This window comes from Acomys minous (genome assembly GCF_964271855.1).
Source record: "Acomys minous genome assembly, chromosome: 7".
Lineage (NCBI taxonomy): Eukaryota > Metazoa > Chordata > Mammalia > Rodentia > Muridae > Acomys > Acomys minous.
In genome coordinates this window covers 33887081-33912422 of record NC_140488.1, presented here as the reverse complement: position 1 = coordinate 33912422, position 25342 = coordinate 33887081, and the positions used below count along the sequence as shown (strand labels likewise).

The window sequence follows — 25342 nt, the reverse complement described above, 5'->3', positions numbered from 1 at the left end:
GAATTTGCCTTCCTGAGCAGGTGAGAATGAGCAAAGTACTGGACATGGTATCATAACTGACAGGTCCAGTATAGAGGACTTCCCTCTGGAGGTTCAAGTCAGCCTTAGGCAAAACTAACCAAGTAGAAAGTCAACTGAACAGGAAAGAGTCAAAAACAGTTATTTATGTGGAATAAGCACCTCTGTGTGCCAATGTTTCCCAAAGCATGCTATGTGACCCTCTGCATCACATTCATCTTAGGGTTTATTAAGCCTTCAGGTTTCTGTGCCTATACCTCAGACCTACAGAATTTGGGGCCTGGGGTTGGGGAAACAGCACTGATTAACATGCTCTTCACTTATTTTTGTGCACGCTGAAGTTGAGACTCATCTGTTTTCTTTGAGTTATTGCCTATCTCTAGAAAGCCTTTTCCCCGTTTTCTACTCAGTAGGTAGAAGCTTGCTCCAACCCTAGAGGCTTTTCTTGATTTCCTGTTTCCTTAACTTCAATACTAGGATACTGGGGGTATATCATGTAAAATCCGGGTACCTGGTGGAATATGAGAAGGTGCACATTAGGTGAAGTGGGGGAGGTATTAATATTTAGTCCCAAACTGTTATTTGGAAAATATGTTACAAACTGAAAGTAACCTTGATAAATACCAACATACCTTTCATCTGTAAATTGTTAACATCTGAAATTTGCATATGTGCATTCTTTTATAAACAAATACAGGTAATGCATATATGCTACAGCATTATAGAATTGCAATCATAGAATTCACAATTAAATACTCTTAATATCCCCTAAGAATAAGAGAATCCTCCCCTTATTTTGCACAGCCAGATAGGATGATCATATCCATGAAAGTCAACATTTCAATAGACTAAAATAACATCAATTCAATATTCTAAAATTCCTCCAAACTGTTCTAGTCGTTTATGTTGACAGAATTCAATCAAGAGCTATGGATTTCACTTCCTTGTCCTTTTAAGTCTTCTTTAATCTAGACTCTGAAAAAAGATTCTTTTTTTCTCCTCTATTAATACTAATATTTTTGGAAAGTCCAGAAAAAGGGTCTCATAAACCATCTGTATTTTTGATGTTTTCCTCATGATCACATTCAGATTAATATTTAGAGCAAAGATCCTACAGAATGAATGTTATCTGATGCCCTGCTTGTGTTGGCTCAGTTCATGTCAATTGGACACAGGCTAGAGTTAAATGAAATGAGGGAACCTCAACTGAGAAAATCCCTCCATAAAATCCAGATCTAGGACATTTTTAAATTAATGATTGCTGGGGGTGGTCCCAGCCCATTGTGGATGGTGCCACCCCTGGAGTGGTGGTTCTGGGTTCTATGAGAAAGCAAGCTGGCTGAGCAAGTCATGAGAAGAAAGCCAGTAAGCAGTATCCCTCTAGGGGCCTCTGTATTAACTCCTACATCCAGGTTCCTGGCCTGTTTGATTTCCTGTCCTGACTTCCTTCATTGATGAACAGTGATGTGGAAGTGTAAGCCAAATAATCCCTTTCCTCCCCAGCTTGCTTTTGTCCACTGTGTTTCATCACAGCAATAGTAACCTGAGCTAAGACACCTACATCAGTAAGATGTTCATATGGCATTTACAATGACCCTGTTTTTAGCTGTGGTGAATTTGATGACTTAGCTAAGATGCATATTTTCAAAAAGTCTTCACTGTAAAAGTGTATTTTCTTTGAAAACAACAAGTAATCTTTGGAGTAATACTTAGAGACTGAAATATAAATTTGCTCTAAAAAGAAAAAAAAAGCACTGTAAACTGAAAACAGGTTTGCCCTGAAGGTTTTCACTGATAATTTTAGAATCCATGGATCCAATTGCTGTATTGATAATAACAAACACACAGAGAGAGGGGGGGAGAGATGGATGGATGGGAGGCAGGCAGACAGACACACAGACAAACAGATAGACAGATACACAGAACAGAGGGGAAACTGTTCAGGCATTGTAGCACTTTCAATAATCTTATAATTCGGGAGACAGAGGCAGGAGGATCATAGCAAGCCCGTCTTCAAAAGGGTTGAGAATATAGCTTAGAGGCAGAGCACTTTACAGCATACGCAATGCCCTGGATTTGATGTCCAGTACTGAAAAAAAGTGGATACTATATTAAAGCCCAGTTTTAATTCTAGAATCCATGTTTACATAGTACAGTATACTTCTTCATAAAGAATTCTGCCTGACTTCAGAAAACCCTTACCAGTTTCTTTTCAAGAGGGCTAGGTTCACAACAGTGCTGAGAATGAGGTAGCAGGGACACTGGGCTTTCAAGGGGGCTTGACAGATGATGCCACTGAGAAATCAATTGACATTCTTGTGGTCTTACAGCAAATGAATAACTGAACATGGCTGCTGATGGAGAGACCTTTAGATCTTGCTTATGAGTCTGACTTTGATTTAAGAGGCAGCTGAGAGCCCCTGTGATTTCTGACGAGTGCCTTGCTGCATCTAGAGTAAGTGAGTTCATGTTGGATGGATGTCACTGCCCTCAGTGTGGTGAAATGCAGCTGCTTGGTTATAAACAGGTTTGCAGGATTTTGTCAGAAAGCCCAGTGTTGCCTAACTGCCCCTTCTATTCCTGGTATGTTTGACTGGCTCTCCTTAGGCTCACAGCGCTCTCTCGCTCTCTCTCTCTCTCTCTCTCTCTCTCTCTCTCTCTCTCTCTCTCTCTCTCTCTCTCATCTCTCTTGCCTGTTAAAGGAAAAACTTTCCTCTTAAAATACAACTACTTTCAGGAGATCTCTCACACTCACCCTGCACCCTCCATCCTCTGTAGACAGGAAAGAAGCCTTGCAATGTATGCCAGATGAGTGTGGTTCATAGCTTCCTTCTTAGTCTGCCAATTCCTGCTTGAGAATGCACAGAAAACTCAGCAGTGGAACACATACAAATACAGATGTACACACATAGACACTAGCACATACATAAACACAAGTATATATTAACTCACGTACAAACACACACACATACACACAAATAAGTACCAAAGCATACAAATGTACATACACACACAAATACACCAACACACATACATGCAAATATGAACCAGCACACACACACACATACACAAATGCACACAAACTCACATATATACCAGCACACTCACACACACACACACACACACACACACACAAAGTATGCAAACACATTCATACAAATATACAGCTACACATATACACACAGAAACATACACATACACAGAAACACACACACAAACAATCCAAAGATTCTTCTGCCCCAAAGGACTATATGTAATGTGGGGCTTCATTGGACATTTAATTGCGGGCCACCCATTTCTTTGTAACAGAGGTGTCAGGGCAACATGTCTGCACCTGTCTGCAATGTCTCCCTTATAGCTGGACACAGACACAGACACACACATATAGAACAGCATCCCAATTTTAGCATATGTACTATTGAATAGTGTGTACATATAAAGTATCATCCAAGTTTAGCATATGTCCTAATAAAGCAGCCAGCATCAGATGTGGACACAGCACATTTCAAGGTTAGGCAAGCTCTAAGAGGTCACACAGCAAAGCCCTTCTCTGACAGCGAATGTTCAGGGCACTTCTGTCCTATGACACCCAGTTTTGACCAGCTCCACTGGCAAGTTGCCTACTAACCTGCAGAGGCAACTGATCTCTCTGAGTAGACTTGTTTAACAAAAATCTTCCAAAAACTAAACTGTTACCCCTGCACCTTTTCACCTTTAAAGCCTATTGCCTTCCTTTGGCATCACTCAGCACAAGGGATGTGCTCTCCCACATAGAAACTAAAACTTCTGGCATCGGTGCCCAGCAAGGACTCTGAAACGACTTCCTCCCTGTGCATTTCTGAAGTTCATTTGCACAGTCAGTGCTGCCCCACTAATATTGCACCACTCCACCTTGCTCACCAAGCAAGCAAAAGTTGCTGGGAAGCAGGGCCACTGTGGGGCCACCGCAGTGCCATCATTCTGGTTGCCAAAAGCCATTTGAGGCAGCAGGTAAGTAAGCAGTTACAGAGGCACATAGGGTTCCTGAGAGGTACCAGCCTAGCTAAGGCAGAAATAGGCTCTAACTTAATAATCTGCTCATCGCACACAGTAAGAGACACCCTGACTTATTCAAAGACACCGTGGGTGGTGCAGAGGATGAATAAGCATGATTCACTGCCACTCTGGCACCCAGGGCACGAAGAATAATAAAACCCAAAGAATTGTAGCTGCCTGAGTAGTAAATTAAGAGGTCCAGGGCTCAGCTAGACTCTAGACATCAATGTTACCATGGCAATAAAGGGCTCCGGCGTTCAGCAGCTATTACAGAGCAGGCATCTAATAGGCTAGTCTATGTCACAGCCAAAGCCCAAGGGGCTAGCAAAGAAGACCAATTAGCATATCCATTCATTACAGGCCTCTGCACACTTCTTCTCTTAATTCCAATTAGTTGTTTGTTTGAACCAACATCTCTTGCCTGTATTATACTCATTAGTGCCTTTTAGTGAGTAGAAATAGGATTGAATTTCCACAAGGACTTCACAATTTCCCAAGCCTTCATTTTTTTCCCCTAGGGGTCTAGTCTTATATAGTCACAAACCTATGGCCTTCAGTCCCTCGAAATGAAAGCATCTCTTACTTTACAACTGTACTCGACAGATGGAAACTGCTTTGGAATGTGATGTGCTAAGGGATCCTCCTGGAACCCAGTGAAATAGGGATCTGGGGCCATAATCTGGACCATTTAGGTCAAGGAAATCCTCTGATCGTAGCCAGTGAGCCTGCTGGCTATGCCTGCTGGCCATTATTCAGGAGGGAGGGGGGCATTGGACACCAGGAACCAGGCTGACACCATCAAAGTCAGGCAGTAGCTATTCCAGTCTGAAGAACTGCCCTTCAAGGTCTGGCCTGAAGCCTGCCTTTTCTGGAAACCCTCCCTTAATCATCATAGCCACAAGTGAAATCTCTCTCTTCCATTCCCTTCAAGAAGGACACCCTTTGTTAAGAAGTGTTTATGGGCAGCCTCCGGCCCTTATTTGGCCTATCACTCCTTTTCTCGAATGACTTATCTCTGGAAGAGGAGCCAGTGTTCTTAACCACTGAGCCATCTCTTAAATTCTGACAGTGCCTCTTTTAACTAGTGTGGACACACAAGGATTTGAAGGGGGGTGAAGTTAATATCATACAGGATATGGCTTTGTTTTTCCCATCCAGCAGCTGGCACTCCAGAAGGCAGTCTGGACAGTAGTCAAAACACACTGCAGGTATACTAAGTATATATGAAACTAATCATCCAGAATGCCCTGGGATAAAAGACTCTGGAGAATGCAATATTTTATTACTTGAAGTCTTGTCACTCTAAATCTTCATTTGTCCCCCTACTCTTGATTCTTGAAATGAAACTAAAATTATCATATCCTCTTTTGTTAAGGTGTATTTTATTCTCTGTGTGTGCTCACACCAAGTGCGTGCGGGTATCCATGGAGGCTAGCCAGAAGAGGGCATTGTCCTACCTGGAGCTGGAGTTACAGATACCTCCAAGCAACCTGACGTGGACACTGGGAACTGAACTTGGGTTCCCCCAGGAAGATAGTACCAGTTAATGGATCCTGTATTTAGTTTTGAGGCCTCCTTGGGCCTCAGATTTCTCATAATCAACACCAGGGATAACACGAGGTACTGAAGTGGAGAAAGAATGAGAAATAGAGGCAGAAATCTGCCTGGCTCAAATCCTTCCCTGAAATATATCTTAATTTGATTGAAACCCACAGAGAGTAATGGATTTCTCTTCTTTTTTTTTTTCTAAATGGCTTCTTTCTCTTTAAAAAAAAATGGGGACAGGTGTGTCTTGGGGGAAGCTCTGTTAAGGAAGAGCCCTGATAAGTGGCATTAAAGTAAATGAAGTCTTTATTTAACCATAACTAAAACCATTGTCATCAGAATAGCATAGGCTCAGAATTATGATTAATTCTGCCTAAGTGATTGTGCTGTTTGCCTTGCTTATGCCAAGGACCTTAGGGTTTTTTTTTTTTCAATATTTTCAGCCACCTGGATAAAATGGAAGAGGGCAGTGGCTTTTAAAGGAAGGATCACAGACTCCATCTAGACCCTAGAGAGGTGAACCAAACAGACCCACCGTGCTATCCAGTGTTCTTAGCAGCTTCTCCTCGTTTTCTTTTGCTGGATCACATCTTGGCTGCAGGAGTTATATATGTCTGAGAAACTGACACTGCAAAGTTCTGGCTTGTTCCCTGCCCTGATGCTAAGGGATAAATATAGATCTCAACCACTACAGAAATTTGGCCAGGATTCCAAGGGTGTGTGTATGAGGGGCAGTGACCGATGGGGCCACTGCGACATGTGGCCTAGAAAAAGGCTTCTTTATATCCAAGACCCTCTTTCTGATAGGGAGGCTTAAGGCAGGAGCTTTGCATCTAAAATTTAACAGGCATCATACACACTTTCCAGGAGTTCATGAACTGATCCAGTAAGGAATATTTTATAGGTGGCTTAGAGAGTGTGGGGAGAAGAGGGTAGGGAGAGCAAAGGGAATCTTCCCTGACACCCTAGATCCTTTCGCATGAGATCAGCCTCACGAAAAAAGCAAGTTATTCTTGGCCATCTCCCCTCACCCTAACTCCCACCCGCGCCCCGCCCCCTCGCACACACATTGCTATCCAACTTTCAATGGAGAAGAATAAGACTTAAGATTTCCATGGAGCCCATCGTGTCTCAGGTGCTGGAGGAGGGCAAGGGGTGAAAAGGCACGTGGAGGGGGCGGTGAATTGCTCATCCTCGTGACCCATAGTCTCTCCCCCTCCCTGTTATGATGAGCTTGCTTTTCCAAAAGGGCTTTCCTTTGATTCCGGGAAAGGGCCAACCAATGAGAGAGGAGCATGCTAGATTATTTTGGGGAAGGGCTTGTGCCAGCAAGGTTCACTTTTAGTAGGCGCCAAGTGTCCCCAGCAACCAGTGTCTCCTGGACCAGCAGAAGCTCCAGAACTCTGCCCTACCCGCCTGCCTCTGCGGCACCTTGGCCCACTGAACAGCCATGAGAAGGCAGCTCCGCTCCAGAAGGGCTCCGGCCTTTCCTTACGGTTATCGCTACAGACTTGTGAGTCTTGGGGAGCAGAATATTTTGTTGCCTTTTTTTTTAATTGGTTGGGTTGGATGCTGTGTAGATCTTGGATTATGACTGCCTTGCCTTGGGATAAACAGGAATAAACGAAGCTTAGGAAATCCCAGACTTTGGAGGAAGAGCAGTGACTCCCAGTACCCCAGGGCACCCTAAATTACTCAACAGGAGGGTTTCTCCTTTGTGGGGGAACAGAGGTAAAGGAATGGGAAGATACCGGGGAATTGGGAGCCCTTTGAAGCTTTATCTTAGGAATCTAGAATCTAGGCAGACCTTTAGAGCCTGGGAGTAGAGGTTTCATTGCAAGAAATTCGACCAGGAAAAAAAGGGAATGAGAAGAGAAAATGAAAGGCGCTGCCTGTCCAGCTGTCTCCGTCCCTTTGGGTGGTGGCGTTTACGAACCAGCTGCTCTTTTTTCTAAGGTATAAACTTCAAACTCTAGTTAAAATCACAGAATTTGTGATAGGAACCAGAAGGAGACCTAAACATCATCTCTCCGGAAGCCCTCGTTATGTTGAAGGGGGCAGCTGGGTAGCAGAGTGCCAGACTGACTTGCAAGCTAGTGGGGAGCCCAACATGAGGATGTGCATCTTGTTTCTAACTTGTGCTCTTTCCACTGTGTTTGTGGTGTGGAACCTCTCGAAGCTCCGATCCACCGTCACCCATGTCACCACTTTGTCTACCGCCTCACCTCACCAAACATCTACATACACACTCACGCACACACACCTTCTGTATCACTGTTTGCTGGCAGGTTCCTTTACACATGCTTTTACGGCGAACATATCATTACATTTACTTTGCTCTAAATCGTAAGTGTACACAGACAACACTCTCAGGAGGGGTTTTCTGCAACGTTCTTCAGATGGTAATTAGATGCTTCCCAAAGGAAGCAAACCATAAACCATTTTTTCTTTGCATATGGTCACTTACACGCCTGAGGAATTAAGGGAAAGCTGTCAACAGCAAGCAGGAAAAAAAAACCTGCATAATTCTTCTATGCTCATGTAAACTACTAAGGGAATTTCTTAGCACTCTTAGAATATTTCTTTTGATACCTGCAGTTTTTCTCTCTCTCTCAAGACAAGTCACAATCTATGGAATATATATAGCCAGACCTAATTTGGCTTCTTTTCTACGTTAAATTGCTAAAATTGTTGTGTGCAATTTCAACTGTTCGTCCAGAAGTTTCCATTTTAAGGGCCGCAGGAGATCTTGTTCTTTATAATATCTGATCAAGTCAAAAATAAATCATTTGACGCAATTGGATGTGTAATTTTTTTTCCTTTTAAATTAACCAGCCATTCAGATGTTTGCATGATGTTACTCAGTGCAAGATACAAATTTATCCTTTGGGTCATACTGCTTATTTGTATGTTTGTTTATATATTTAGATTGCTCAAAATGGAGCTACCTTGTGTCCTTCAGGCTTCCCTTTTAGGGCAACAAGAGGGCCCTAGCACACACCCACTACCATATCTGAGCATGCTCACACTCACTATCACATGAGGGAGGTGCCACTTTAGGAAACTGACAGAAACAGAACCTTGGCGATGAACGTCCTCATCCCCAAAGCATTTCCTACTGGAGTGTTAAATAATTGCATGGAAGTGCCTTTTCCACAGGATTCCGTTAACAGGGAGCCTTTGGGGGAAAGCCTGTGTTGCACAGTGTGACATTTTCCTATCCCTGAAAGCAGGGAAGAGGAAAGAAGTTATCTGAGCTTCCAGAAATAAGACTCAGGTGGTAGGACTCCGTGAGGGGAAAATAAGCTCCAAGAAGATTAATTCTTCCTGGGAGGATAAGACTTTAATGGCAGCCATTTTAATAAGATTACTGGGAGAGCACATATCTACAAATAAGATAAGGCGGAGGCCATGGCCAGCTGCTTCCTCTGTAGAGCAGATGTGGAAGGCAAGCACCAGCAAAAAAAAAAAAAAAAAAGGAACTCATTCCAGAAATATAAAGGGATTTGAAACCCTTCCTGATGAAATGTCACATTTCAAATTCTGTGAGAATTTGGTGCCTGGGTTTTCGAGGGATCGTGAGGACTGGCAAATCTGGTATGTATGACTTCTAAGGTCAAGGGTGGCAAAATCCAGAGCTTATCCCTCCAGAACCCAGGCAAGTGGCACCAATAATACCCACTGAGCACCTCGCTGTGGGCTTCATGTCATGGATAGAGCACAGAACATTAGGAAAGACGGACCTTTCACCTGTGTGTGCAAAGCTGGTTTGGGAGGTAAATGTATACGTAAGTTCACACACAAGTGAAAGACTTAAGAACCGTGCATTACTTCATTTAGCATTGAATAATAGGCAAGGTTGATTCTCCTAAGCCTTATACTGTGAATCCATGTCAAAGTCAGAAATCCTTGATTATAAGCACCTACATTTTGGGAACACAGACTCTAAGACGTTATCATGTTCATAAATCTGCTAAGCCACTTCTAGCCACTTGTGTTCAATGGGATGAAGGAGAAACTGTGCAGTGTATCAAGAGACACAAGTTCCGAGACTGTCAACACTGTCATGGATTTGCTGTGTGGCTTTGGCCAGATCCTCTCCCCTCTCTGGAGCTCAGTTGGACAATCATATTTTGGAAGCCCCCGTAAGTTCCGATATGGTATGTGATATGGAGCGGTACGTTTGAACAAATTGGAAAACAATTCGAGGGCGCTATATGCAAGAGCTGGAGAGTTCCGGGCAGACTAAGTGCAGAGAGCACAGATTTGTCACTCTGTTAACACTTTTACTGATTCCGAGAACCACCCAGTTTGCTCAACTCTCTGCGAAAGGCAGCATGGGTAACTGAGTGCCCTCTAAGTGGCCTTTGAGGAATCGGGCAGGAAGGGGGCAGCACAGAGTCCATGGCCTCTAGCGTTTGGCACATCCAACCTCAACAGGTGCACCAGCCTTGACACTCTTGGACTTGGAGAGCACAGAGAAAGGAGGGTGGCCTGATTTTCTGCTGTTGCAGTGAATCTTGGCAAACCCCCAAAGAATGATGGTACAAGTGTCCAGCCTTTACCTCTGAGGCATTTGAAATTCCACTGACGACGCCCTGGTTGTTTTGCTTTGTTTTTGTTTTTCTTTTTTCTTTTTTCTTTTTTTTCTGTCTTTCTTCCTCTCGTTCTGTTTTGTTTAGCTTTCTTAAAACAATTCAAAGATTACTGTTTCAAATCTCCAGTGCTGGCTGTAATAAATCAACAAATGTATGCTGAATACTTACTTTGTGCCCAACTTTTGTTTTCATATTTTTATTTAATTTTTAAAATTGAAATATAACTACTTCCTTCCCCCCACTTCCTTTTCCTCCCTCAAACCCCTCTTATTTGCCTCTTTTTTTTACTCTGTTTCAAACTCATTTAGTGTTACTTATATGTGTATGATTTCAGGGCTGATCACTTGGCTTTGAATAGTCAGTAAAGGTGTGCCCGACTTTTAAACTAAGCTACAGGGGCAAGCAAAGGAAATATCTGTTGAGATCTCATTCCTCAGGGGGTCTGTCCATTTAGCTTAAGGCAGGAAGCAGGAAACGAGTCCTTGTTTGTGTTGGGAAGGAAATGGAAGTTTTGAGGAGGGGGTACAGCAGTTGGCCTGTCCTCTTGATATCTGTCTGAGCCTATTTTTAGGCACAACTTAGGATGGTGAGGTCAAGCAGCTGAAAGTGTACAGAGTGTTAGGACAAAGCTGGCTCAGGCTGAGCCGTTGCCATCAGAGACATAAATGTCTAAAACGACTCAGCCCTTCAGTGTGAGCTCAGCTCAGTCCTGATAGGTCAAAGATAATTGGAAATTCAAGGCCCTGAACAGAGCCGGGCTATGATATGTCCTAGAGGGAGAACCTAAATACCAGACATTGAAAGTAAAATTGAGCACCACAGTGGGAATGATAGTGACTCAATGTGAGCCATAGAAAGGATGCTTCTTCCAAAAGAGTGGAGAAAGCAAATCCACCTCTTGCGACAATGGGTATTTTTCTGGGGATGTAGAAATTTGAAGCACCTCCAAATATTGAGTTGTTTCCGTTTATTTTTGGCTGGTGAGACATGCCATGGGGATTTTTTTTTCACAGAGAGGTTTGTGTTTTGTCACCGTCTAGGATGATCAGGATGAAGTGAATCACAACTACTTAGCAGATGAAGAGGAAGAAGCGGAAGAAGAGGCTCAGGTGATGCTGGCTCCTGGTCTGGGGGAAGAGGAAGAAGAGGAGGAAGGAAAAGAGGAGGAGGAGGAGGAAGAAAGGGAGGAAGAAGAAGGTCAGGGCCAGCCAACAGGCAGTGCCTGGTGGCAGAAATTGCAGATCATGAATGAATACCTGCGGGACCCGGAGAAAAGGATGTCTCTGGCCCGAACAGGTCAGAGTCGGAGTAAGTCCCATTCGTCCCAATGCCCCAGTCTGGTGTACTTGGCTTTTGATGTGGTATCCAGAGCTCTTTGGCCATACACTGGATGGGTTTGTTATAGGCAGCTCTTAATATTTCACAGAAAGACACAATCGTCCTTGGGCTGTGGACACATCAGATTCATCAGAAAAGGCAGTAAATAGATGCACACGAGTGAATGTGTGCTGCAATCTACTAGTCTTAATATGCAGTATAAAATAACACCAAGCCTGGGTTGAAAGAGCACAGGCTTTCTTTCAAGCCCACGTCATGTCACTTTCTATGCATGTGACAATGGGCTCATCAATCTCCCCACACGGAAAGGGGGAGAGGGGATTCGGCTCTGCCTCTGTAACAGAATCATCATAAGACTCCAAGACAGGCTGAAAAGCATGAGGTTGAAAGGAAACTGTGCAAGACTATTTCTAGGATACGAGGCCAAGGCCCTGTTAACATGACCAGGGGGCTATAAAGCCTTATCAGTTCACTTACCCATGTTAGAGAAGGAGAGCCCAGAAGCCTGTCCCGCCCTCAGCTTCTCAGTGCTTTCCGTCTCCATGGTAGACACAGAAGAATTACTTTTAAAGAGATCATTGCTAGGGACCAAAGTTGAGTTTCCTCATTGTTTGATCCATGATAGAATGTCATATCTTAGTTCTTTTTCTTTGTATCACGTGATGCCACCATTTTTACTTTACAAATTGTTCAGAACTCCTTTCCCAGGGTTCTACTCATACCTTAAACCATGACTGCGAGCCTTCTCCTCAGAAGATGCTGTGGGTAGTAAAAATTCATACCTGCTGCATCTCACACAGCCCAGAAAGAAAAAAAGAAAGAAAGAAAGAATGCAGCTGCTGATTCCTAACTCAGTTAACCCACAGGAGGAAATGAAAAGCAGCGAATGCCATGGATGTAGTACTAGTCCCCTGCTGCCATGGGTCTAGGTTGTTGACGTTAATGGCCATTCCTTCCAAAGGCCCTTTTGGCTAAGAATTGGCAGTTTTGTACCCAATGCTGCTAATTGAGCTCAATTTGCCTGAAGCAACCAGCTCTATTTCCTGGAATTCGTAATAGCAGGTGTGAGGCTCTAAACAACACCCAACTCCCATCGCTCCTCCTCATTTCTCAGCCCCACCCATGCCCATCCCTGGAACTGGAACGAATGGACCATTTAAGGGACATTCCAATGTTCTGCAAGCTGCAGACAAATGCTGGGCACTCACTTGGAGCTCCAGACGGAGCACAGCTGTTTCTTCCTTGCCTAAAGAGGACTGGAAAAACAGGCCTTATGAAATGCAAGTACGATTCTGGGGGGGGGGCATACTTTAACCCTTAAATAGCCACTGACGCTTCGCCTGTGGCTATTGCTCTGGTGGATGACAAGCAGAAAGGTGCAAGTACGTGGGGAAGCAGAGCCACAGAGATGCTTCACTGTAGGCTGCAGCCAGACCAATGGTTCAAAGGGCTTAGGCTAGCCCAGCAATTCAGACTCCTGTGAGACTGTCCCAGTGTGAAGGACAAATGTCCAAATGACACCCACATCATGATGTGTGGCCATTGCTGCCTTCTTTTCTGACAGCTAAGTAACCACTTGAGCATTTCCTATTCCTGCTCCAATCTGGACATCAGCATGTTCCATCCAGTTGCCCAGCCTGTTAGTACAGTCTGGTCTTTTTCTTTGGTAGATAGGCAACACCAAGTTTTAGGAACTATATATTATCTTATTCAACACTGACAAGAATCATATGAGGTCATAGTAGTATTATCCCCTTGTACAAATGCAGAAAGTGAGGCTGAGGGAGAGCCACACAGTAACTAAGTGTCAGTCCTGGGATTCAACTACAAGAGGGCATTCTCTTGTCAGCATGCTTCGCTTTCTTCATGAATTTGAACAGTGAACAAGCCCCATACCCATTTGTAAAGCCTCAGGGGACTGACTGCCTAGTTGGGTGAAGAGTTCCAAGTGTGAACACTTAGTGGTCTGTCCAAGCCTTGGGGAGGGGTGGATGTTATTCAGTGCAGAAGCCTAGAGGAGGGCACCAGGGGAAATGATCCACTGGACCAGGAAGGATTAGAGAGATCTCTGTGTTTACATTAGGGCAGAGACTAGGCCATCACAGTCTCAAGGTCACCTTTTTCCCATGTGGGGCCAAGGGGACTCATTACTAATGCCATGATCTTATCTACAGCTTTCTGGCCCACACATCTTAAGGAAGGAAGAAAGAACATAGTTCCAAGGGAATCAACCTGTGTTCCATTGATTCCCCTTCGTGCATGAAACTGGATCTCTTGGGCCCCTAGGATAGCTCTGGACTGTTGCTGGGCTGGGAATGGGAGTGGAGAAATGGAGGCAGAAACACACGACACACCCCTTTAGGATAGCTAGTGAGCAACAGGCAAGACTCACAGGCACGCATCCATTTTCCAATTCCACTTTAGCCCATCTCGCACAATGTAGAGGGTCAGGTCCATTTCCGGCTAGATTACTATAGTCAGTCTCTCTCTCCAACCTCCCAACCTCATTTGGTTCATGGTTTAATGTAAAAATTAATGTTTGAACTCATTATGGGACACAGCAAAGTTGTATGGTTTGTCCCAGCCTCTGGCTCATGATTCAATTCATGTCTGTCATTTCAACATCATGTCACACCTAAGAGTGAAGCCAAATATGTTTGCCTGAGAGGTCTCCATGGAAGGATGTAAAAGAAGTTCTGGGCAGCTATCTCATACTTACTCACCTCATCCTGTGCTACATAGTCCTAAAACACGCATAATCCTAATACAATCCACAGAAGGGCAATTCATACAATTGTGCTTCTGAGCCTATAGCAATAATAACAATATTAATAATAGCAATAATGATGGATGCCATTTATAGAGCACTTAGGATCTGCCAGGCTCTGTGCCATAGTGTTGATATGCATTATTTAATGCTTATTTAATATAGCAAGTATTATGCTACTGTCCTTGTTTATAGGATGAGGACACAGAGGCACACAGTAACAAACATCATATCCAAGATTAAACATCTGGAAGTGGTAGAGTCGGGATAAGATTATGAAAAGACTAAATAAACTTCAGATACTTTCACAGATACAGATAAATATATGTTGGAGAATCTACAACTTTGCTGAGTTCACATACAGCAAGTGTCAGTGATTAAGTATCATTTCCTCCTACCGTCTTTCCCATCCTTCATTAACGTTCTCTTTGGAAAGAAGAGCCACTTAAACTTTGCTAAGAATGAATAAGATTTGCAATAAGTGGGCAAGGATAAGCCTTGATTAGAAGCAAGTCCAGTGGAAATGAGTCAAAGGTTTGGATTCTAGACTGTGTAAAAAGAAATGCTGTTTTCACCTCTTGCAGCTATCTATAATCACTTAAACCAAGCCAATAGGTGCCTTCAGGACCACCTGTCATAATGAATAGTGGAGAATGATCTGTATCCAGGCACATCAGCCACGGCCCGCCCAGAAGACTCCCAAACAATTTCCCCTCTGCTCTGTGTCGAAGTCTTATGATCTTGTTCTTAGTCATCATGTGCTCAGCGAGACTTTCCCATTGGAAATACTGTAAAGGGAGACTGCAGTCAGACCCTCTGACACAGTTGATCTCCACGAATTCCAGATTGACAAAGTCCCAATAAACAAGGATAATCTGAATCTGCCTGAGTTGATCATGGTTCACGAGTTTCAGTGGGGAAGTGGGGCTGAGTGGCAAGCACTAACCACTGTCATCTTCGTGCTCCACAGGTCTTATTTTAGTCATTTACTTCTTCTTCTATGCCTCCCTGGCCGCTGTGATGACTCTATTCATATACATGCTGTTCCTAGCCATCAGTCCTTACATGCCGACCTTCACCGAGCAGGTGAAACCTCCCGGTGAGTGTGCCCAGATGCCCTGCCTTGTCAGAACTCTCTGGGCAGAAATCCGCTTGCACAGCATGTTCAGCCTCAATTCACTTGGGTTCTTCCGGGTAATGACTTAGAGATTCAGTTATTAAGAGGAAAAGTGAAATGGTACTTGGCAAATTATGGTTCTTTTCATTTTGATTGCCTGGGGGTGGGGGGGAGGGAATGTCATGGGGACCTGTATAAAAAAATTGTCCAAGAATGGGTTGATATAGCTAAGACCTGTTTCCATTGCCAGGTGTTATGATCAGACCCTTCGCGCATAGCCTTAACTTCAACTTCAATGTTTCCGAACCTGAAACTTGGCAGCACTATGTGATTAGCCTAAATGGCTTTCTCCAGGGTAAGTTCCCCTGAGGAGTGGAAAGCTCTTTAGAAAAATAGTGGGTGGGGATCCAAAACTCAAAAGCCATGTGGCCCGGAAATCTGATTTAGTCCCCTGTACCAATCAGGGCCCTATGTTATTTTGCTTACCTGCCAGCATCCTTTATAAAAATAAAACAAAAACTGCTCTGATTGTGTGTTGGCCAGTGCAAGCTCCTTAAGGCACAGACTTGGTTTCTCTTCATGAACACCCTACAGCATCTTGTCAAACCTCGAGCACCTCCAGGTGATAACTCTGGGGGCTGGGGGGTGGGGAGATTGCCTGTATCTGTAATGCCTTTGTCTTTCACTCTCTGAGCGGGGAGGCATTGATAGTTTAGGCAGCCTTGGAACTGTTAGGAGAGCGAGCAGCTGTGGAGGAAGTGAGTCACTGGGAGCAAGGCTGGAGGCTTTATAGCCGGACTTCACTTCTGTTCACGCTCTGCTTCCTGAGTATGGATGCAATGTGGCCACCTCCAGCTCTCTGCTCCTGCCACTGTGTTTTCCCTGCTGTTCTGCATTCTCTATCATGATGGACTATATCCCTTCAGAACTGTAAGCCAAAAAAAAAAAACCCTTTCCCCCTTGATTTGCTTTTGCTACTGAAAAGTAATGAAGAACCCCAACTTGGAAATGATAGATAGCATGTGCCTGTAAAACCAACATTCATGAATTTTAGGAAGGAGCTTAACTTGAACTCAGGACTTTAAGACCAGGCTGAGCTATATAGGGAGACAACCATCTCACAGTCAATCAGTAAATGCCCTTTTGAAGTTGCATTGCTGCACCTACTGATTTTTTATGGATAGGGATACTGAGCTAGACTGCTTTGGATGGCCTGGCCTGGCTGAAACAGGAACTGGGCATGAGGTGAAGGTAGCTAATAGAATATATACCAATTTAGGGGAATGCTCTCTCTTAGCATAAGCCAGGAAGTATTATTAAAAATAAGATGTACGTTTTTGTCATTCTACTTTCACCCAGGCATAATAGAACCCTTTGTGCCCATTTTAAAATGAGAGAAGCGGGTCTCAGAAATGGGGAGTGACTTGATCACAATCTCCCAGCAGCAGAGTCACTTTGTGCACTCCTTTGTTTTGGTGCTGTTTGCTGCTCAATAGTGGTAGCCCAGGGTCTGCAGCATGGGCATCGCACAGGTCTTGGTAGTGTCTCAGACCACACCCCCTAGGTATTGACTCAGTCCCCATTGAAATTTTTTCAGATGACTTGTACCAACTTCTAAGCTTGAGAAATGCCATGCTTCCTGACTGTGCTGTTGCCATTTATGTGGATGTCAGAAATTCAGCCTCGTGCTAGCTAGTAATGCTCGCTGCTATTTGGGGTGAAACTGGGCTTCAGAGTCTGCACCTGTAGAATGACAGAGCTGGCTTCTTTCTGATCCATGTAGTTCTATTTTAGGCCACAAAAGTATTTTGGGTATCTTAGTCAGCATAGTGTCTTTCTTTTAAAAATGCGTGTGAGCTATTTCAAGTATGCATATTGCCAGGATTTCTGCTGAGGAAATCCCTGCAATAAGATAGGAGCTGGGGAAATACCAATTTTGACCCGATGATGAAGGCAGGGAACAACAGGAAGGTATTGGGTTACTTCTAGAGAGTAGATAATATGTGACTGGGGAGGTGGCTCAGCAGTTAAAGCACTTGCCACTTGCCACAAAAGCAATAAGACCAGAGTTCAGATCCCCAGAAGCCACACAAATGTTCTACGACTATGGCAGACAACCCGTAATTGCAGCCTCAGAAGGCAGACTTGGAAGACTGACTAGTGAGACTAGCCCTATTGTTGAACTCTGTGTTTGATCGAGATAGTCCTTTCTCAGTAGATAAGGTGGAAGAGTGACCCAGGACTATTCTCAACATCAATCCAGGGCCTCCACATATACATGAGCATGTGCATAACCACAAACATGCAAACACTCACAGCACATATATAATACATATACATGAAAATAAGAAAAATAGTAGAGAATATGTCCTTCCCAAAGGGAAGTGTATCTGAAATAGACATCCCAGAGCATCAGTCTCATTCCCATGAGGATGGGGATGAGGTGTGGCAGTACCTGCCATGCTTGTGTAACATTTTTAATGGAACTACCTCAAGAAAAACACTGAGCATGTGAGTGAGGTTTCTATTTTAAAAGTTATTATTTGAGCATACTTCTTGGTCCTTAAAAACAATTAAAAGAGATCCTTGAATTAAATGTAATTTTCTCCAAATAAAAATAAATTTGTAGTCACATTTGGTGTACATCTAAAATTCTCTGGGCTGGGAACATAGTTTATTGGCAGAACATTTTCCTATTGTCTACTCAACCCAGGCATTCATCCCCAGGACTGTCAGTAAAATTGTCAATGGAGTCAGGAGATAAAGACAAAATGATATCTATGTGTGAAAATACTACAGGGAAACCTATTTTTTGTAGACTAACTTAAATGCAATTCAATATTAAAAAGTCAGGGACTTTTAAGAAATAAAAGTATCAATTATATCTCACAACCTGTCTGATATGGAGCTTGCAGTACTTTTCGAGTTTACTCCCAGTGGATCACAGGTTTACAATCTTTTCTGAAAAAGTGAGTGACTTCCAACATGACTACATGTCTGGGAACAAGAACTCCACCATCTAAAATGATATAGTAAATTTCCAAAGCCCAGTGTTGTGGAATCCAATGGCTCAAACAGTAAACACACATTAGCCCCAGTTCTCTGTCCGAGCTGTGTAGCTGGGACAAATGTTACATTCCCTCTAATATAGAAAGACATGAACCCAAAATAACCCAGATCTAATTAGAGGAGACCTCAGCCCCTCGTGCTCCTGGTGGCGACCATGTAGCTGTCATCCGTTTCTATCTTTCAATGTAAACTTCTCCTTTTCAGTGTAAATTGTCTCTTTAGAGGTTGAGGAGTTGTTGGGTTTTTTTTTAACCTCCTCTTTTCCCTCCTCTTCTCTCCTCCCTTCCCTTCATATTCTTTTTGTTCCCTGACACAGCTGCCTGTCCTTGACCTCAAAGGGAGACACTTCCTAAGTTGAACCTAGGAAGCCAACCTCCTGTTATACACTGTGCCTTCATATGATACAGCCCTTCTTCTAAAATCTTCTGATAAGTGTCCTTCTCTCAGACTAGAGGGCATGGCTACCTCAACTTTGCTGTCTGCCATCTCCAAAAGGAAATAATGAGAAATAGAGAAAAGCTATTAGATTGTCAACCTATGACCCTGAGATGGGCACTTGAAAGTTCTGCGAGAATAAGCAAGGATTGTACCAGCACATGGGCAGAGGTGGTGCCACAAGAAGGCTCCATAGAGCACTAGTTCTCAACCTGTGGGTCACAACTCTGTTGGGAGCCAAAGGACCCTTTCACAGGGGTCACCTAAGACCATCAGAAAACACAGATGTTTACATTATGATTCATAACAGTAGCAGAATTAAAGTTATGGAGTAGCAATGAAAATATTTTAGAGTTGGGATTCAGCACAACTTAGGGAGCTGCATTAAAGCAATTAGGAAAGGTGAGAACCAAGACTATGCGTTCAGAGATCATTTCTATAATTCATTGAGAACCACTGTCCTGGAGGGATGCTGTTAGGAATATACCTTGGGTACCTAATACCAGTCTACAGGGATTAAGGTAGAACAAGTGAACTTCTGAAGGAATACGTGCATGTATAAGGAAAGGCAATTAGAGAAAACCACTGAAAGCATGGGCTTCCCCTAGCACCTCTCTAACAAGACCCTTTGCCACTCACACATGCTATAGGTTATAATGACAGTGTTCAAGAGGAAATGAATGTAGACTGTCCTCCTGGACAGTACTTCATCCAAGATGGAAATGAAGATGAGGACAAGAAGGCTTGCCAATTTAAGCGCTCCTTCCTGAAGAATTGCTCGGGACTGGAGGACCCTACTTTTGGATATTCTACTGGACAGCCTTGTATCCTCCTCAAGATGAACCGGGTATCTTAGCCCTTGGGATCTGTTAGTGATAAGTGGATATGCTGGGTAGGAAAATGTTTAAACTGCATTTCTGTTGTACTCTGGTATTTACACACTACAGGTTTGCCTTTTTGTTTTTTGTTTGTTTGTTTTAGTTTGGTTGGTTGGTTGGTTTGGTGTTGGGGTTTTTTATTTTATTTTGTTTGTTTGTTTTTTTGTTTGTTTTTATTATGCTTTTTTGGTTTTTTGAGACAAGGTTTCTCTGTGTAGTCCTGGATGTCCTGGACTCACTTTGCAGACCAGGCTGACCTTGAGCTCACAGAGAGCCCACCTGTCTCTGCCTCCCAAGTGCTGGGATTACAGGCATCACTTTGTGTGCCACCACTGCCCAGCTAGGTTTGGCCATTTCTACCCACAACATCAAAAATGGAAACAATCAGACAAATTGACAGATTCATTTCTACTGAACTTTTCCTAATGCCCCCTTTCCCATCCACAAATCTGCCCCTTGATGGCCACTAGCTCTAATTTCAGCCCTCAAGGAGGTAGAGGCAGGAGGATCTCAAGATGCACGCCAGACCCTATCTCAAAAGTAAAATGAGAGTCCTGAGATGTTTAGAATACAGAGTTGACGTGGGGACATGGTGGAGAGCAACTCTTGTGTTGCTGTGCCATTTAAAAATGCTCTGTTCCAGGCTGGAGAGATGGCTCAGTGGTTAAGAGCACTGGCTGCTGTTCCAGAGGTCTTGGGTTTGATTCCCAGCATCCACATGGCAGCTCACAGTTGTCTGTAACTCCAGTCTCAGGAGATCCAACACCCTCTTCTGGCCTCTGCAGGCACCAGGGATGAACATGATGCACACACATACATGCAGGCCAAACATTCATACATATAAAAATAAATTAATAACTCATTTAAATGCATCTTTTGTTAAAAATCATGTCTTCCTTAAGGAGTGGCAGAACCTTTTGCCAGCTGCACTCTGATTAAAACTAGAACGGTCTTTACATCCTTTTGGTTATTTTGCAGCAATGTTTTCTGAGTATGGACCTAGGACACAAATATATCAAGGAGTGAGCTGGCCTATGCAATTTTGAAGTTGTTTGTAACATTTCTGAAAGGGAGCACAGATGAAATTTTTCATGTGTGAGGAGTGATGACCAAAAGCAAAGAGAAAAGTTCCATTTTGGCTGTGAAATGTTTCTTAAAGTAAGTAAATAAGTAAATAAAGCACTGTTTTTTCTTTTTGTTTTTTCACTAGATTGTAGGCTTTCGTCCTGAGTTTGGCGATCCTGTGAAGGTGTCCTGCAAAGTTCAGGTAAACTATCCTTTTGAGCAAGTATTGTTAGCATTTTGTTTCAGGCAAACAGAGATAGTTCATCTGTTTCAAGGACTTCTACAACCGTGATAAAAAAAAGCATTAGTATTTTTCATAATTATACCTCCTTTTAATACATTAAGGACATCATATTTCCAAGAAGCATTCAGTGTGTGTGTGTGTGTGTGTGTGTGTGTGTGTGTCTGTCTGTCAGTGTGTGTGTGTGTGTGTGTGTGTGTGTGTGTGTGTGTGCGTGTCTGTCAGTGTGTGTGTCTCTCTGTGTGTATCTGTCAGTGTGTGTGTGTATCTGTCAGTGTGTGTGTGTCTTTGTGTGTGTGTGTGTGTGTGTCTGTGTGGGTCTGTGTGTCTGTGCCATTTACACCTATGAAAGTCAGAGACTGAACCTCAGCTAGGGGCCACAGCAGGGAACCACACTGTGCCAAGACATTAATTGGGATTCTGTTTACACTTTTGCTTTTAGCTCTAATGGCTTGTTTCTTTGAACTAAACAAGGAGCTTTCATTAGAGTCATTAGTCCCTGATTTTAAAACTAAATTTCACATTTTACAGCAATGACCAGTGGCACTGGGTGTTGCAATAACAAATGACTACAAGGGAAGTATAAACAGAAGTCCATTAATATGCTAATTAACTGTCCTTCAAGGGACCATTAACTCCTATCTCATCTGCACCCATTAGCTTCTTTGTAAGCAAAAGCCCTTGATCTTGGCATTGTTTCTTAAATGGGCAGTAGCTCCCTTCTGTTGAGTGACATCATCTGCACCCCCTAGCCTTGGACAGTTGTCTTGCAAACATTGCAGAAATAGTCATTGTCAAAACTAGGACTAAAGCAGACAATTCTAGGCTTTGTGGGGACAGGTCAGAAAATAGCAAAAGACGGTATCCACTCAGCTACTCTCCTGCACTCGGCAAGTGTTTATTGATCACTTATTATACACTAGCTATTTAACTAGCTGTTAGAGATGTCAAGGTAAACTTAAGTGTGAAATCAGGACCAGGAAATAGTAACAGATGTGATTAAAGGTACTGTGGGGACACATAAGAGAGAAAGGTCAGTTCCACGGGAGAAGTGGTAATAAGGAAGATGAGCTGCATAAGGTCAGGCAATGTTTACCAGCTGAACAAGGTAGAAAGAGCATCCATTCTGTTCAGATGTGCGTGTGTGTGCATAAAGTCACATGTGGGATATAACTACAAACTAATGGAATTGATCCCACGGGTCATCATTTCATTCGCTTTGGAATATATGAATAAGTCATAAAGACCAATGCAGTCTAAAGTAGCAGCAAGCACTGTGCCACTGAGCTGTATCCTTAGCTCTTAATCTAACATATTAATTGGGCCAACTTTTATTTGCATTTCCCTAATGTAAGCTGTTCATTTTCCAAGTTATTATATACTGAACCTTACTGAGAATGATTATTTTTTAAAAAAATAGAAACATCAACAGTCTCTAAACTTAAAAAAAAAATTATCAATACTGGTCAAATCCACACTTTCTTGTAGCAATCAAACAGAATGAGGTACTAATCAGAATGAACTATAGGATACTCAGTGTGCACCAAAACAAATATACTATATTTTATATAGTATATTGACAGAAGTGGTCCTAGGGTCCTAATGAGTAATTGGCTAGGAGAGATGCATTCTTTGTCCATTTGAGCCCCCAAACCTATGGTTTATAACAGCCATAGTTCATGGGCTCTCCATTACCTGGTGATAAGTGTAGCCCTGTTTAATAATTCCCATTCTTTGGTTCCTCTTGCTTACTCTCCGAGCTCCTTTTACAGTGATGAGGCAATACCAAGAACGCGGACAGAAGCATGAGTTTGGGTGAGCTCCCTACAGACTGTATGGCTAGACTAGGTTCCTGTGTGCCCGCTCTGATTTCCACTAGAGCTGACCCTGCAGTGAGGACTTAGGAAACGATTTCTACTTTATACCTACATCAGCTACAAAATCCAAGACAGGGACCATGCTATGATCCTTTGGAGATAAACTGCAATCATAGGCCCCTTCTAGAACAGTGCCAAGCACTCAAAGGCCTTTGAAGCCTTCCTGCCTATCACCAAGGAACCAGAACAGAGCTATACCAAGTACCTTTGGCCTCATAAGTCCAGGCTTATGAGAAACGAGAAATGAGAAAAATCTGTATGATTTTCTTTGAACTGTAAAGACAAGGCACAGTCACAGCCTGGAAATGTTTCTCTGAGGACAAGTCAGGGTTGAGCTCTGCCCAGTTCTGATTTTAGGTTTTGGACAACTGGTTGAGGGTCACACCATTTTACCTGAGCACAAGTTCCTTTAGGCTAGATTCTAAGCTGCTCTGTTACCCAGAATCCCACATATATCTGCTTTTGCTTACAGAAAGGTGATGAGAACGACATAAGATCCATCAATTACTACCCAGAGTCAGCTTCTTTTGACCTCCGCTACTACCCTTACTATGGCAAACTGACTCACGTAAGCTGTATCCTTCCTCTACACCCCCACCCCACCCATAAATAGCTCAGAGACAAAGGAAGGGCTGGCTGGGATTGTGAGAATTGGGGAGCATTGGTAGTAACAGACAAATGAGTAGCTGTACACTATAATGGTGTGTAAGGGCGGGAGGTGGGGAGGCTCCCTCCATACAGATCTTTCCAGATCTGAAAGATTGCAATATATAGTCTCATCCAAGCACTTCAGGCTTCAGATGAGAAAACTGGAGCTCAGGATGGGGACGGTACTTCCCCCAAAGTCACACTGTTAACTAGTGGCAAAGCCAGTAAGAGGGAGATTATTAGCAATATGTTTAATGGCCAAGTAATAACGGTTTCCTGTTTCTCCCATTCCATACCATGGGGCCAGTGCAGGCTTCATCTCCAGTAGGGTATCTTGATGGAGACTGGTTTGGGTTTGATTTAAGGTCTGATATCCATAAAATCCAATCATTCTGAGTCAGAATTGCTTTCCCTCCAGAGGATAATCAGACATCTTGACACAGCTTATTAGCAAGCCATGCAATTTCTCCAAAGCAGAGAAGACATGTTGGTGGCTGTGGTCAGTTGAGGCTACCCTGACCTGCCTTGAGTATCTGATCGCCGCCCCCTGTCCTCACTGCCACCTTGGCCCATTCAGAATCCATTGTTCTTTCACCTACAGGTTAACTACACCTCCCCCCTGGTGGCAATGCATTTTACAGATGTGGTGAAGAACCAAGCAGTGCCTGTCCAGTGCCAGCTGAAGGGCAAAGGCATTATAAACGATGTCATCAACGATCGCTTTGTGGGGAGGATAGTCTTTACCTTGAACATAGAAACCTAGGAACTCCAGGGGGCCACTCCCACGGGTTCTGATTCTGTTTTATTTTGTGTTATCCCTGGTAGCTCCTCAATTCCTTTTTCTTCGGTTAAGAGACAGCCAGATGAACGCCTAAGACAGCAGATCATCTTTCCTTGCCTTTGACGTGTGTATGAAGTGATATTCTGGGACCTGTTTGTTTGTTTTCTTTGAAAGGTCATCTCTCCTGATGACAAATAGACTGTATTAATTTCCTTTCCTTTACTTCAAATTCAGACCTATTCTTGCTGCTAGAAGTCTCACTATATACAAAAACAGTATCTGATAGCATTCACCACTGTCAGGAGAATGTCTATCATGCTTTCTTTTTTTTTAAAAAAAAAGTGTTGGGTTTTGAGGTGATATTATTCCCAGCCAGGTGGATAATCTAACCACCCCACCCACACCTTTAAAACTGCCTGTCAAGGTCTTTCTTTAGAAATCAACATCAGACCAAGTCAGACTACACCCTCTCTCTCTCTCTCTCTCTCTGCAGAACTTTATATCTGGGGGGGGGGGATTTGACATATTGGTTGTCTCTGATAGGTGACTCCATTCTGATTCGAAGACTCCATTATTTACAGTACAGCAAGCAATGCGGACAGGTCACGGATCTGGGCTAGAGACGAAGACCTTCTGTGAGGCTTTGTGTGGGGTGACTTAGGTCCTAGTGCAGGTGGAGAGAACTGTTAGCATAGGGGTGTGCTTGGCTGTTGATTGCTCTGTAGTATAATCAGCCAAAGGCGAACAGGTTTTTCTCCACTTCAGATAGAAGAGAAAACATGAAAAACGCTCTTAGGTCAAATGTTCTTGGCCCTTTTGCTTGATAGTCGTGTGGTTTTCTTTGAGATCAGGAGGGATGGGTGCCTTGACCCTCCCCCTCAGCTACAAACCTTGGGGATTGAAATTAGGGTTCTCCAACTAAATACATGG

General features: G+C 43.3%; 1 protein-coding gene across 3 annotated transcripts in view; it reads left to right on the top strand.

Moving 5' to 3' along the window:
* ATP1B4 (ATPase Na+/K+ transporting family member beta 4) overlaps positions 1-24738 on the top strand; it is a 123431-nt gene extending 98693 nt beyond the window's left edge. Inside the window, exons 1-8 of one of the 3 annotated variants that reach the window (XM_084788749.1) lie at positions 6658-7111; positions 11237-11504; positions 15272-15400; positions 15669-15773; positions 19573-19769; positions 21011-21067; positions 23456-23551; positions 24233-24738. In XM_084788749.1, the coding sequence (XP_084644875.1) occupies positions 7049-7111; positions 11237-11504; positions 15272-15400; positions 15669-15773; positions 19573-19769; positions 21011-21067; positions 23456-23551; positions 24233-24394 (1077 nt within the window). In that variant the 5' untranslated portion in view covers positions 6658-7048 and the 3' untranslated portion in view covers positions 24395-24738. Of the gene's footprint in view, positions 1-6657; positions 7112-11236; positions 11505-15271; positions 15401-15668; positions 15774-19572; positions 19770-21010; positions 21068-23455; positions 23552-24232 lie in introns of those variants that run through there. The other 2 variants (XM_084788750.1, XM_084788751.1) reach the window with 2 other exon arrangements.
* Positions 24739-25342: the final 604 nt, after the last annotated feature.